This window comes from Xylocopa sonorina, unplaced genomic scaffold (genome assembly GCF_050948175.1).
Source record: "Xylocopa sonorina isolate GNS202 unplaced genomic scaffold, iyXylSono1_principal scaffold0014, whole genome shotgun sequence".
Classification (NCBI taxonomy): Eukaryota; Metazoa; Arthropoda; class Insecta; order Hymenoptera; family Apidae; genus Xylocopa; species Xylocopa sonorina.
This window is the reverse complement of record NW_027490090.1, coordinates 2,012,232-2,027,370: the sequence shown is the minus strand read 5'-3', so window position 1 is coordinate 2,027,370 and position 15,139 is coordinate 2,012,232. Positions and strand designations below refer to the sequence as shown.

The 15,139-nt window shown below is 47.9% G+C and overlaps 2 protein-coding genes across 2 annotated transcripts in view; one reads left to right on the top strand and one right to left on the bottom strand.

Annotated features, from left to right (window-relative positions):
* Positions 1-14,395, top strand: part of LOC143431676 (uncharacterized) — a 62,230-nt gene extending 47,835 nt beyond the window's left edge. Inside the window, exons 5-13 of the mRNA XM_076908600.1 lie at positions 7,659-7,730; positions 7,798-8,001; positions 8,069-8,260; positions 8,338-8,572; positions 9,407-9,610; positions 10,054-10,156; positions 10,572-10,824; positions 11,016-11,194; positions 12,080-14,395. Coding sequence (XP_076764715.1) covers positions 7,659-7,730; positions 7,798-8,001; positions 8,069-8,260; positions 8,338-8,572; positions 9,407-9,610; positions 10,054-10,156; positions 10,572-10,824; positions 11,016-11,194; positions 12,080-14,264 — 3,627 coding nt within the window. The 3' untranslated portion in view covers positions 14,265-14,395. The remainder of the gene's footprint in view (positions 1-7,658; positions 7,731-7,797; positions 8,002-8,068; positions 8,261-8,337; positions 8,573-9,406; positions 9,611-10,053; positions 10,157-10,571; positions 10,825-11,015; positions 11,195-12,079) is intronic.
* Positions 1-15,139, bottom strand: part of LOC143431687 (facilitated trehalose transporter Tret1-like) — a 349,669-nt gene that overhangs the window by 161,572 nt on the left and 172,958 nt on the right. The gene's annotated exons all lie outside the window — the stretch shown is intronic.

The following is a 15,139-nucleotide window of genomic DNA, read 5'->3' as shown; positions in this document are numbered from 1 at the left end:
CTTTCGAACTCTCGTAACCCAAAATCAGTGCTGATGTCACTGAGAACACTCTCGTGCACATTCGTAACGAGCTTAGACGCCGTTCTGAGCGAGTAACGTGACCCTCGCGAATCGCACGGTTGATGCAATTAAAACCAGAGGAAGATTTATGCTGGGAACGGAAAACGCACGGTGGAGAAGTTCCAGGCATGCTGGAATATTAATTGGAAAGTTAAAAGAGAGTTTTGGTCATTTAACGTGGCTTCTTCCTTCTCACAATCCCATCTCGCTGCTTCCTCGAACATTCCCCTTCTTCTTCGTCCCTATCCGTCCGTTCGAAAACGCATGGAGATCTCTTTGATCCTCCAGACTGCCATTGGGGTGAGATCGCACACCTGCGCGTCCCTTTTGAGGGTGAAAATTCGTGTAACGACGTGTTATTACGATTTCGCGTTGCAGACAACGATGCAGCTCGATGGAACCTCTCAGACGACATCTTGCGAGATGCCAGGATTAATTGCAAAGCGTATGCATCGTTTGCTCGACGCTTACAGGACATTAGCAATGATTGGGGATGGCAAAAATGTTGGCAAATCTCTATTTGAATGGTCAACAAAGATCTTAGAGGCACGATGCAAAGCTCAATTGTTATTTCACTGACAATACACCAAAAATATCGCACCCCTATACAGTCTAACAACCCCTGCCATAAATGCAGTCTCAGTGCTGTAGCGCAGCGAATGATTCTCAGGCCATTATGAGCGATTCTCGTCTTCGCTGAAATCGTTTCGTGGCACGAAGATCTTCGAACAACGCACCCTGCAATAACCAGTGGCCGTTATCGCGAGATTTCGCGGAATTGCGATCCGTTGAGCTCGAGGAACGATGGTCAGACGCGGAAGCCGCAGTGTTCAGAGCAGAAACCTGCTCTGCGTTCCTCGAGTTGAGCTAATTGTTTGCTACGTGACCGTTCTCGATAACTTCTGTCCAGAAAGCGATCGTCGAACCACAGCTCTGTGTCTCTTCCGCGTTTTACAGTTCTGATATCGTCACTCGATTCATGGCTTGGTTTTTTCAAAATTGTCGCGTCGCTTGAAAGGACACGAGGGAATAGTTTGCTGGAGCCTCGATGGCACGCAGAAACTTTGTTACTGCATGGAAATAGTTCGCAGAGGCGTGGAAATAGTTCGTCGAAGCATTCTTCTTCGTTTGTGTATCGCACAGGCTTTAAAAGGCACAGAATTGGGTGCTGCCATGGGTGTTAAGAAACCCAATTGACCGCTTTTCTAGTCTTAAGGACTGCAAATGTTGCTCTCGCGTTCTCTTTTAATATTTCCGTCTCGCGTCTCGTCCATATGTCTCTCCTTTATCTGAATTCACCACGCTGCGTTATAGGAAACGCATATCCGAAGCCATTCACGCACGGAAGGTCGTTGTCTCAGGCGAACGCGCGTCACCCTAACCCTCGTTGACAGAGATTACGTCTCGTCTCGTCTGGCGGCGCTCGCGAGGACGAGAAACCCGCTCGAGAGAGCTGCCAAGCCTAATCGCGCGGAAATATACAGAGAGAGGAGGAACAATTTCGTCCAGCCGTTGAATCAGTTTTATGGGTTTAAAGATGAACGACGAGGGGGCGTTTAGAGTAACGAGATCAGTGTTGCGGTCGTCGAGAGTTAGCGGGAGACTCTTCCTGCGAGGACCATAAAGTTCTCGACCTTTCGTCTGTCGTGGCCTGTGGTCTCGTTTCGATCACTATTTGTTAAAAGCTGGTAGAATTTTATCGAAAAGCCCACTCGAGCAACGGGATCGAAATTTCATCTGCCCTTTTTCCATCGAATTTTTCAGCTAGACAGGCTTCGAATTGTTCCAGTTTAATTCAGCGGAAGAGGAGAATGTAAAAAATCCTCGAACAATGGCGGACGTTTTAAACTCACCGTTTCGATACTCGCGAACGAGCTCCTTTGTTGCTTTCGAGCATTATGATGATTTAATTAAATTTCGTTCCGCTCCTGGCGAAGGAGGAACGGTTTTACTTTTGTTTGATACGTCGATTCGACGCCTGCGCGATTTTTCTCGTCATCGATATCAACGATGGCGCAGAGGTAGCTGCCTAACAAGATAAACGACGCCGATTCCTCACTCTTGGTCGAGGAGACTAATTTAATTTCGCTGGGTAATACCTGGAACGCGTCGCAGACATTATCGCGTTTTTCTTCGCGAATGAAAAACGACTGCGATACCAGAGGAAGTGGAGAGTCATATTGGCATTCGATCATCCTGGCTATGGACAGATAAGATATCCTTGGTATTAATGGAGCAGATTTTTCTTGAAACAGTCGATTTCCCGTCGAATTATGTCCAATGGAACGTTTTTCTATGGTCAATCTAACTCGAAAACTGGTGAATACTTCTCAAAATAGCTCTGAAAAGAAGAAAAAATTTGATGACCAAAACGATCAAATGGATAGAGGATATAGCGGAAATGACGCCAGTTTCTGTTTCATCTCGATATCTCAATCCGTTGTTGAGATACAAGCGATCAAAGTTTCAATGGCTTTCAAGATGGCGGCGGTGGGTGCGAATAACTTGACCCACATTCGTCCAGGAACGTGTAGACCACGTGACAGTTTATCCTGTGGGTCAGTGTGTCAAGGTGCGAGCGAGAGATTCGAGTACTTTCGACAAGGACAGACCTAACCGATTAAAAATTACCCTTCTCTTTAGACGACAATATCTCCGGAAATGGAAGTGGTATCGACATGATTCGTACGTCATTTTCAAAAGGAAAGTCCGTGCCTTCTAACGCGCCCAATTGCATTATCCTACCCTTTGTATCTTTCGAGATACGGCGTCTCAAATTTTTGCTAACTCTAATAGGGGTTATTTAAGGTTTTGCTTGAAACGAAGGAAAGTTCTTCGTAGAAATCTCCGAAACCGGAAGGGGCATCAAGATGATTCGAACGTCATTTTCAAGAGGAAGGTCCGTACTTTCTAACGTGCCCAATTGCATTATCCTGCCCTTTGTATCTTTCGAGATACGGCGTCTCAAACTTTTGCTAACTTTAATAGGGGTTATTTAAGGTTTTGCATGAAACGAAGGAAAGTGTTTCGATGAAATCTCCGAAACCGGAAGGGGCATCAAGATGATTCGAACGTCATTTTCAAGGGGAAAGTCCGCTCTTTCTAACGTGCCCAATTGCATTATCGTGCCCTTTGTATCTTTCGAGATACGGCGTCTCAAACTTTTGCTAACTCTAATAGGGGTTATTTAAGGTTTTGCATGAAACGAAGGAAAGTTTTTCGAAGAAATCTCCGTAACCGGAAGGGGCATCAAGATGATTCGAACGTCATTTTCAAGGGGAAAGTCCGCTCTTTCTAACGTGCCCAATTGCATTATCGTGCCCTTTGTATCTTTCGAGATACGGCGTCTCAAACTTTTGCTAACTCTAATAGGGGTTATTTAAGGTTTTGCTTGAAACGAAGGAAAGTTCTTCGAAGAAATCTCCGAAACCGGAAGGGGCATCAAGATGATCCGAACGTCATTTTCAAGGGGAAAGTCCGCTCTTTCTAACGTGCCCAATTGCATTATCGTGCCCTTTGTATCTTTCGAGATACGGCGTCTCAAACTTTTGCTAACTCTAATAGGGGTTATTTAAGGTTTTGCTTGAAACGAAGGAAAGTTCTTCGAAGAAATCTCCGAAACCGGAAGGGGCATCAAGATGATTCGAACGTCATTTTCAAGAGGAAGGTCCGTACTTTCTAACATGCCCAATTGCATTATCCTGCCCTTTGTATCTTTCGAGATACGGCGTCTCAAACTTTTGCTAACTCTAATAGGGGTTATTTAAGGTTTCGCATGAATCGAAGGAAAGTTTTTCGATGAAATCTCCGAAACCGGAAGGGGCATCAAGATGATTCGGACGTCATTTTCAAGGGGAAAGTCCGTACTTTCTAACGTGCCCAATTGCATTATCCTGCCCTTTGTATCTTTCGAGATACGGCGTCTCAAACTTTTGCTAACTTTAATAGGGGTTATTTAAGGTTTTGCATGAAACGAAGGAAAGTGTTTCGATGAAATCTCCGAAACCGGAAGGGGCATCAAGATGATTCGAACGTCATTTTCAAGGGGAAAGTCCGCTCTTTCTAACGTGCCCAATTGCATTATCGTGCCCTTTGTATCTTTCGAGATACGGCGTCTCAAACTTTTGCTAACTCTAATAGGGGTTATTTAAGGTTTTGCATGAAACGAAAGAAAGTTTTTCGAAGAAATCTCCGTAACCGGAAGGGGCATCAAGATGTTTCGAACGTCATTTTCAAGGGGAAAGTCCGCTCTTTCCAACGTGCACAATTGCATTATCGTGTCCTTTGTATCTTTCGAGATACGGCGTCTCAAACTTTTGCTAACTCTAATAGGGGTTATTTAAGGTTTCGCATGAATCGAAGGAAAGTTTTTCGATGAAATCTCCGAAACCGGAAGGGGCATCAAGATGATTCGAACGTCATTTTCAAGAGGAAGGTCCGTACTTTCTAACGTGCCCAATTGCATTATCCTGCCCTTTGTATCTTTCGAGATACGGCGTCTCAAACTTTTGTTAACTTTAATAGGGGTTATTTAAGGTTTTGCATGAAACGAAGGAAAGTGTTTCGATGAAATCTCCGAAACCGGAAGGGGCATCAAGATGATTCGAACGTCATTTTCAAGGGGAAAGTCCGTACTTTCTAACGTGCCCAATTGCATTATCCTGCCCTTTGTATCTTTCGAGATACGGCGTCTCAAACTTTTGCTAACTCTAATAGGGGTTATTTAAGGTTTTGCTTGAAACGAAGGAAAGTTCTTCGAAGAAATCTTCGAAACCGGAAGGGGCATCAAGATGATTCGAACGTCATTTTCAAGAGGAAGGTCCGTACTTTCTAACGTGCCCAATTGCATTATCCTACCCTTTGTATCTGTCGAGATATGGCGTCTCAAACTTTTGCTAACTCTAATAGGGGTTATTTATGGTTTTGCTTGAAACGAAGGAAAATTTCTCAAAAAGAATTCGAAAAATTGCGAGAAAAATTAGTCGTAGTGGTCGTCCATCGAACGAGAAACCCTTTAGCCTGTTTCCAATTCGAGAAGCCGTATCGTTGTAAAGAAAACATTCATCCGCTGAACAGCTTTACATTCTTTAAGTGGATTGGCGAAAGGGGTGAGGGGAAGGGTTCCGTGGGAGGGTGAAAAAATGGAGGGAGCAAAGATGAATCCTTGGAGTTGTCTGGCTCAAATTCGAGCAGCTCGCATTACCTTTTGAGCCTTTTGAAGCGCGTCGCGTCCCGCTGGAGGGGCAGACGGACCCTCTCGCGCGGATTACCGAAGAACCCAATGGTCCATGGGTGGAAGCTCGCGACTCGCTCGGTTCTCTATGGTGTCCATCGATGGTTATTCAACGCAACCCTTTGCAGCACCGTTCGAACCCTCGTCAGACGCTGAAAAAAGCGCGCATTCTTTGGCCTCTCGAAAAGCAGGAGATCGTGATTCATCCGATGAGGCGAATGAATTTTCATGAGCCCCAGTTAATCGTTTCCTGGACGAAGGGAGTGCTCGAAGATGTGAATCAGCGGAAACGCAGCGTCGATATATTAGCGTGCCCCCCCCCCCCCCCCAGCTAGTTTCACTGCCAAGGAAACGTATGATAGGGCTGCCTTTTTGTACCCCTGTTTCGCGAAGCCGTCTCCACCCGTTGGATGCGAGCCAATCGACCAGCAGCCCTATTTTCCCTTTTTATTGCCAGGCGTTCTGAGATGTGGCAATCTAATCGAAAGTGTTGACGGAAACGCCAATGCTCGAGAGCAGGGCATCGAGTAAACCGGAACCATGAGATTTCCATGAGAATTCAATCGCGGACGTCGATAAATTCTTAATTTCGAGCATTTGGCTGCGAGTCCAGACCCATGCTTGTTCTTTCCTCTATTGCAGCAGTTGTATTCTACATTAAACGCTCACAGGGACGCACGAATGCTCTGAAATTTAATTAGAGTCGACGATACGTAGCAATTTTCCGTCTGCCATAGCCAGAACTGTACTACTTTGCAGTCCACAGCCCAGTGATCGGTTATCAGCACGTGCCGTCTCGTTTGCAGCGATGAAGAAGACTTGATGACCAAAAGGACTGCAATTTTCGCGGGAACCAGCGATAAATATTAAAATGGGGACGCGAGATTTGTATCGAGCGATGTTAGACGCTCCATTGACGGACGCAGCCGGAAGTGGCGGGGTTCGTGCGAGCCCAGACTCAATGGACGTCGAGCAGTGGGTGGGGGTGGGCGTCAGAGGGCGCTGACACGAGTTTCCAGCCGTTCAAATTTGCACACACCGTTGGAGTGGGACGGAGATATTTGCCTGAGGCTGGTCCACGACTTCGCTCGCTTTTTGCCACGGATTTTCACATCTGTCTTGCGAAGCTTGCGTGTCTCGCGAGCAGAGGAGAATGAAAAATGATAGAGAGAGGCCTCTCAACGCTCGCGCGTTTAACCAAGGCGTTATTTTCCTTTGCCCAGGGGAAATTGCAGCGCTCTGGCGCGATCATATTTTGAATTTTACAATTTGCATTCCATTTTGCCAAAAATTACGACAGAAATTTCTTTTTAAGTTTTGTGAGCAATGAAACAAGTAACTCGAGACTTCGATACGCTTCGACTGTCGCTGAATTTCGTCGCGAACTCCACGGGCGAGTTCACTTTTGATCGACTCGCGCGAAATACGTATGGGAAAAAGAGGAAAAGAACTGCTCTGGCAAATAAATAACGCCGTATACTTGCGCGCAGCGAGAAAGCCGAACGTAAACCTGTCAAACGTTTAAATAAAATCGACCGTGCGTGCAGTCGCGTCGGTTCAAGAAGAGTCGCGACGGGGAAATAATATTTCTTTGGAGCTGTTCGTGCGTCGACGTCCACCAACCCTCCTTTTTCCACCCCTTATCGCTTTAAAAACCCTAATTTCTCTCTAATTCGACCATTCTTGCTCATCCAACTTCATTTTTAATCACTTTGGAGCTTCTAGAATTTGTAATTTATGGAAGACCCACTTTGTGGTGACAATCGATAGCTCCATCCCATTCGTGACGCTAATCAACGTCCATTAAGTCTCAGAGGGAGCGAGAAAAAAATTTTTTTCGACCAACCCCGCGGATTTCGCATCGACGAGGATGGATTTTCTGATTTTTATTTCGACGTGCACCCGACAGATTGCCTTGTCCACCGTGCACGCGCAATCCCGATTGTTGCTTGGGGCGTCGATATTCCCAGTGTCCCTGAAAAAGTTCGACGCGATGGCAATTCTGGCCAGGGTTATTAATTCCCTCTGAAACGTGGCGTTAATGGTGGATCTGGTTCGAGGACGAAGAAGCCACGGCTGGTAAATCGCGTGCAAAAGGGTCTGGCAGGCCTCGAGAAGCAGAAAGGACAACATTTGTAGGTGAAACTTTTACGAGACCGTGTCGAAGTGGTTGGCAAGCGTTTCTGGTTGAGAAACGGGTCGGACAACGGGACGCGAACTCGCGAGGGACGTCTGGAACGCGGCTGGAGACGTTTAAAGTCCCTCATTACCTAAGCTCGTTTCGAATTCACTCTTGGCGTTCGACGTGCATTAAAATTTTCCAGTGTCTTGAACCCGACTAGCCCAGCCGTTCGCTTGCTTTCAGCTGAAAGCGTTCTACGTCGACCTGCTGGTGCCCCTCGAGACGAACCTGGAGAAAGACACCAAGGTCGTCCAGGTGAGCTTTGCGCCCTCTCGCGGTAATCGAGCGTCCCCTGCAACTAACTTAAACGATTCTTCCCCAGAGCGAGCAGAAGAAGTTCCTGCAGCAGCACAAGACCAGGTCAGAGACGTATAGCAAGGCAGCAGCGACGATGAAGAAGCAGAGGAAGAAGTCCAGAGGCGCCAGCAAGAGTGGCCTGGCCATGGACAAGGAACTGAAGAACATGCAGATCCTCGAAGAAGAGAAATCCAAGTTGGACGCGTTCTGCGAGCAGAGCTTGAAGAACGTACGTACCCCAACTGTGTAGACTGCTCTCTGAGGTTGGTCAGAGCTTCAAGGACAGCTTGTTCCAGGCTATGACTCAGGAACGAAGGAGGTACGGGTTCGTTCTCGAGCGACAGTGCTCATTGGCGAAGCATTACGCAAGTTTTCACGAAGTGGCACTGGCTGCGTTGCATCCGTCAGTTGACAAATGGCGCGAGGTGGCTGCCACCAGGGAATACTTGCCTCAATCTGTCGAGGATATGTTCGCATCTAGGCTCAGAGTGAGTGGCACCTGTTTGGTGTCTTCTAAAACTGCTTTAGAGGATACTTGACGCGTTTAGTTTGGTTGTGTGCTTAGCAAGTTTCGTTCTGGCCTGAGGACGAGGACAATGGCGGGTCTGAGCTGACCATGAGCTCGCAGTTGAGGAAGACTAGGAGTATGGACAGCTCTTGCTTGGAGCTTCGGCCTGGACCACCTTCTGGGAACGTCCAGAGCAGCGCTTATCAGGGTCCAAGCTCGCATCTATCGTCTGCTCTGTCCAGAGCCAGGTCTGAGGCTAATCTGCACGCGTCGACGCTGTCGCTGGGCCCAGGTAGGTCCAATTTATTGTCTGGTAGTGTCATTGACACGAGTTTCCACTGTTCCATCAATTGCAGCCTCTATTTTTCGTCGAAATTGATACAATTTGCTAAACAATTAATTTTCTTTTAGTATAGTGTTCAAGTTTTTTTAAATTGATGTTATTATTTCGAGGAAAATAGCTCCATAGAGTCGTTAATACTTAAAAGAAAACTTCTAGAGCCCCTCGCATAAATTTCCCCGCCATACATAATGCGGAAGCAAAATGTAATACGTGGTGGAGTAAGCAGAAAAAAGAAAAACGAACGTTCAAACAAGCACTTTGTTTCGAATGTGATAGCTTCTGGCGGAGAGCCATTCCGCGTGCCAGAACGGGGTATATATAAGGCGAGCAAAAGGAAAAGTAGCAACGAGCTCGTGAAACACGAGTTACACGGCTGAGTCCGCGTATCCGGCGTGATTAATTAATTGCCAGCTCATATTCTGCTGTTAAATGCAGTGGTTACTGTTCCTAATGTTTAACGAGGCAGCCTGGAGTGGCTGAAAGAAACAGTGCCACTCAAAAAATATGTATTTCGCCAGCTTTATATATTTTACGAATCCTCGAGGATGGTGGAAAAGCAATGGGACGCTATTTTCGCAGAATTGTTCGTAATTCGTGCTCGCAGCTCGTCGAAATTATTCGCCAAGGTGCAGCAGAGCCACGAGCACGAGTGGACAGGTCCGAAAACCCATTTACAGGGATCCTTCCGGTAGAAACGGGCCGACATCCTAATACCCTCGCGGCACGTGCGAGTTACAGCGTAGCAGAGCCGGGTTAATCGTTGCCCTCCTCGTATTTTCGCAGAGGTACCGGAAACTCCGCCAAGGCCGCGGTCCATGGCGCCTCCGGCATCGCGCAACAGCGGTAGCGGAGGTGGCGGTGGAAGTGGAACGGGGGTGAGCTCTGGTGGATGGGGAGACGCACCCCTCGCGAGGGCTCTCTTCGCCTATTTGAGCTCCGGAGAAAATCAGCTCAGCTTCCTGGAGGGAGATCTCATCGCGTTGATGGGTGAGTGTTGGGTGCTTTTCTAAGCTTGGGTGCTCTTAAAACTTGGGTGCTTTCTTTAAAGTTGGGTGCTTTCTTTAAAACTTGGGTGCTTTCTTTAAAACTTGAGTGCTGCTAAAACTTGAGTGCTTCCAGAACTTGGGTGCTACCGAAGCCTGAGTGCTTCTAGAACTTGAGTTCTTCCAGAATTTGAATGCTTTTAAAACTTGGGTGCTGCTAAATCTTTGGTGCTTCCAAGACTTAGGTGCATTCAAGACATGGGTGCTTCCAAGACTTGAGTGCTTCCAAAGCTTAAGTGTTCTCAAAGCTTGGGCGTTTTCAAAACTTGAATGCCTCCAACATTTTTATGCTTCCAAAGCATAAAAGATAAAAGCTTGAGCTCAAATTATACTTGACTTATTACTGTCCACTACTGTTATTTGCAATCCACAAAACTATGTTCTCAGGGGATCGTCAGAAAGGCTGGCAATTCGGTGAGAACCTGCGCACCCAAAGCTCCGGCTGGTTCCCGCTGGCGTACACGGAAATTATTATCGACGATAGTTTGGGGTAAGTTAACAGAGGCAGGAAAATCTCCGGTTTTCGCGCTATCAGAACAGATCTAGTTACGGCGTTCGTTGGCTAACAATTGTACGGGTCGAACGCAATTACGCTAATCTGGAACGATAACGTGCACTGGCCGATATCGATGCAGCTAGTCCCATTAAACGTACTCGTCTTGGTGTTATTGTTCCATCCACTACCCTCGAAATCCCATTATTCCGCTGGTCGATTTACGATACACCACCTCTGGAACTTTTCCACCCCTTCGAACCCTCGAACCACCCCTTTGATCCCTGATTTTCAACAAAAATGCGACGACTTTGACCAAAAAAAGGCGGATTATCGCACGCGAAATCCGTCCCTCTCGATCGATGTCGTCAACGTTATCACTGAAATCAAATTGCACGGTTATCGCGCGAAGATCGCCCAGCCACGGGACAAACAATGGTCGCGCGACGGAGCCACAAGCAGTGCCACCCTGCAAACCGCCACCCTCTCGACCGCCAGTGACACCCAGCGGTATTGATGAAGTTCCCAGCGGATTCCACAGGGTGGGAAACAACAACTCCAACAGCAGCAACAACAATAACAGCAACATAGGCACACCCACCAACGTGCCCAACAGCAACAGTTCACACAATTTGGCCACGCCAACTGCGCGGCAAAATAAACCAGTAAGAACCATTCTTTCTTTTTTCTCACTCGTTCATATTTCTACATGTGTGTCTCTTTAAAATTCCACTGTGCAGCTTCTAATGCTTTTGACAGATTTGTGTCACTAGTTAGAGGGTTTCTAAGTTCTGAGCTATTGCAAAGTGTAATGAATCGAATTTTAGTGATCCAGATCAGTTAAATTATCCCTCAGATCCGTCCATCGGGCACTCTGCCCACTGTGCTGGCTGGTGGTCGCAGGATACAGCCACCAGCCCCTCCAGTGCCGCCTCCTCAAGTTGTCACGTCGCTTCACAGCAGCAACGACAGTGGTTTCTCGAACGAGGCACCAGCTCAGCCAGACATCGACTACAGCGACGACGAGGCCATGAGGTAAGCGTTCGCTAAGGAATCGCATCAGGAATGATACCTTCGAGACTCTTAATCGAGCCCCGTTGGAAGTAGCTGATGATTGTTGGCAAAATCCCTGTAGAAACGCTTCTCTGCCTGTGACTCGTGACTCTTCGAGCTTTGTATTTTATCCCCGCTCGCAGTAATTAGGTTACGTTGGCTAACGAAGTGTACAGAGTAGAGCTGAGTATCGTAGAACCGTGGCTTGTCATTTTATTTTATTTCTCTTTGGATCTAACGACCTCCTTCCATTAAAAGTTCACCTAAAAAGTGTCCAAATTGGGTCACTTTTGAGGACGAACTGTCGTACCAACTGTGCCGTGTTGCATGCGTAGAAACGAGCGCTCTCTACTGATTAATAAATCCCCTGCGCTGGAGTTACTCGTATATTTCCCTTCTAAGCGTCTCTCTAATCGCGCGTCGCGTCGAGAAAAGGACAGAGAATGATAGAACAGAAAGACAGAGACACAGACGATAGCCAGACGAGTCCCCAATAGCCTACTTGCTCTGTCAGCAGAGTGACGATGTTGTTTTCTCTCCTGATTTGTAGATTCCGCATGCGTTATCGTGGTCGATGGAAATAAAATAGGACGTGGTGGTGGCTCATTCACATCTCCGAGCTCCTGCGATGCCAGAGCAGTCATACATACCCCTCGAAATCCCCGCATATCGCAATACTCCGCGACAGTAATGCTCGACAGACCGCCTAACTAATCCTGTACTTGGCTCATGGTTTCTCTCTCTCTCTCTCTCTCTCTCCGTTACGCTGCACTGTCACTTCGTCCTTTCGTTTCTTCTCTCTCTCTCTCTCTCTTTTCTCTTCTCTTCTCTTCTTTTTACTCACCCCGAGCCCGAACGCAAACGCAGACAACGGCGAAGAAAGCCGCGAGCCGATAGAATAACCGAGGCTGCCAGGCAGCAGCAGCAACAGCAGCACCAGAAGGACGAGAAACCGAAGGATTGGGAGAATGACTCGTGGAAGACGATACCGCGGGACGAGAAGAGCTGGCACCTCTACAGAACCGCGATGGACATCTGGGTGGAGTCGAATGCGAGCCAGGAGAACGAGAACGCTGAGGGAAGGTACGCCAACAGACGCTACGACAGCCAGGACCGCAAGAGCGGCAGGGACTTCTCCAGTCGTGGTACAATGGAGAACGGACAGGCCAGAAAATCTGCGAAGAAAACGCAAGAAAGATCGCAGAAGAACGAGTACGAGACTCGCAGCCACGCCAATTCGAACCACAAGAGCAAACCCTTGAGCAACGAAGAGCAGTCCAGGAAGTCTACCAGGAGGAACAACGAGCACTCGCAGGATCGTCGCGAGTCAAAGAAGCCCAAGGAGCAGGAAGAGACAGAGGAAGACGAATTAGAGTTAGAGGAAGAGGAAGAGGATGCATACAGCGCCAGAATGGAGTACCAGAAGAAGTACTACACAGAGAGATCAGACGCACAGGAGCGTAACTCTCGACGAGGTTACCATCAAGTGGCGCAAAAGGAGTCCAAGTACGAGAACGAGAAGACGTCCTCAGCTTCGTCCTCTGGCACTGACGACGAGAGTACGATTACGATCCCAGAGACTGGGAGGAAAGTGGAGCACATAGCCCAGAAGTTGGAGCAGACTGCTCAGAAGTACGCCAGGGAGCACAGCCCACCAAAGCTGATGGAGCGCAGGAACGAGTACAGAAGCTTAGAGCGCAGAGAGGAGAAGCAGCCACCCCCACCATATGAAAGATACAACGACTGCGAGAGGAACCACGCGCCTCAGAGGTTCGAGCGTGAGAGGGATCGGTATTTAGAGAAGTCCCCCACCACAGTGCAGAAGAGTTCTACGTACGAGCGTGAGAGGACGTTCGAGAAGAACCCTGACAGGAACAGGAACACTGAACGAGCGTCGAATCGACGGTTCGAGAGACCTCGTCCGCCATCTGAAGAGGCTCCTGAGAGGCCAACTGAACCGCGTACCGCGTACAGAGAGCGCAGGTTCTCTGACAAAGAGGAGGCCATCTATGGAGAGACGAAGTTCGTCAGAGAAAACGTGTCAGTTGACAAGGAACGTGGATACGAGTCCAACTTCGAGACGAAATTAGAGAGAACCAAGGTGATTGAGAGGCATGGTTACCAGAATCTAGGTCAGAGCAATCTGCAGAAGTTCCAGAGGAATGGATTAGAAGGTTTAGAGAAGAACGACACCAATAACAACACTTTGAAAGATGAGACGAGGAAACCACTGCTGCCAAGACAGACAACAGCTGTTGGACATCTGATACAAACTGGCAGAGCCTTCGACGTGGACTCAAAGAGTCCAAAGCTGGTAAAACGGACCAAGTCCTTCTGGAGATTCAGGCGAGACTCAGATGTCCTCGAAGGCATGGCTCTCTGGCAGCACAGATCCTTAGTGGACATCCCAAAGATGATCAAGAAAGAAGTGCAAGAGGACGCGAATTCTGAAGAAACCAGCAAGCAGAGCCCAGAAGGCAGTCCCAACTCGCGACAGAACTTGGAGAAGAGGAACAGCGACGTGACGATCACGAATGACTCTCATCACGACGAGCCCAAGCCAGCAGAGAGGATGCACGTTCCAGAGAAGTCTGACTACTTCGAGGACTTTCCTACCCCAGCAGAGAGACCAAAGACAGTAGAAAGGTCTGATTACAGGATGCACCAGGAGGAGAGGTCCTACTTCATGGGCAACGTTTCGAGGAAGGCCATTATCGAGAAGGAACGGAAGCGCAGCTTGGAGGCTAAGCGGAACATGATCGTGGCTGAGCTGAAGGAGAACAACGAGGCAAAGAGGAACGAGAGGAGGAAGAAGTACACTGACGACGAGGATGGACTGACGCAGAACTTCAGCGAGACTGAGGCCTCTGACGAGGAGTCCACGTACAGCTGCATCGTTGTCAAGGACCAAACAGTCGCTGAGAAGACGCTGTTGCCTAGGACGAAGCTGCGCAGGGACTCTGACAGAGATAAGAATACTTGTGGGCCGTGGTACGATCTCTGGGGAGTGGACGCGTCCGTGAACAAGAAGAAGAAGAAGAAACAGCAATGAATCTGTGGAGACTCGAGTCACTGAAGGTTCGAGTCAGCTTGTTGGACAGGATCGCGAAAACGCGACGTCTTGGAAGATACGAAAGAGGGAGATGTTGGAGATTCTGATTTAGCAGTTATTTTCATTTTGTCCGCTAGGTTTTGTTCGCTTGTTAAGTTGATCGTGTAAAGCCAGCCCCCTGATCGAGTCAACGCCAGGAATGACCGATGATCAGCTTTCCACGTAGCGCAGCATCCCATTGCTTCCTCGAGTTTGTTCGTTTTCTTTTTGTTTTTTTTTCTTTTTGCAAGCGTAGTTACCGTTTGCGCTTTCGTCGACGCTTGTGTATCGCGAGATCGACGTGTTGACGTTAAGCGTGCGCGCATTTCGGTGCACGTGTCGAGAAGCTGCCCGCCATTGCGATGGAGAAGACAACGTTATGGATGATGGTTCAATCGTAACTCTTGTTCGATCTGTCGTTGCTGAATGCTACGGTAATTCGAAGGTGTTTTAGCACCCAAGTGTCTTAGCACTCAAGTGTTTTAGCACCCAAGTGCTTTGATACTCAAGTGTTTTAGCATCCAAGTGCTTTGATACTCAAGTGTTTTAGCACCCAAGTTAAAGCACTGGGGTGCTAAAACACTCGAGTATTTTAGCACTCAAGTGTCTTAGCACCCAAGTGCTAGCACCCAAATGTCTTAGCACCCAAGTGCTTTAACACTCGAGTGCCTTAGCACCCAAGTGTGTGGCCTGCCACTGCTAAATCTCGAAACGTTCCATAAAAGAAATCGTTTGAAATTCATTGCACGCTCGAACGATCGAAATTAATCGACCCTGTCGCGATTAAATCCAGCGAGATAAAATGCATCGCGTTCAAGTGCGACCTGCAAACTGGT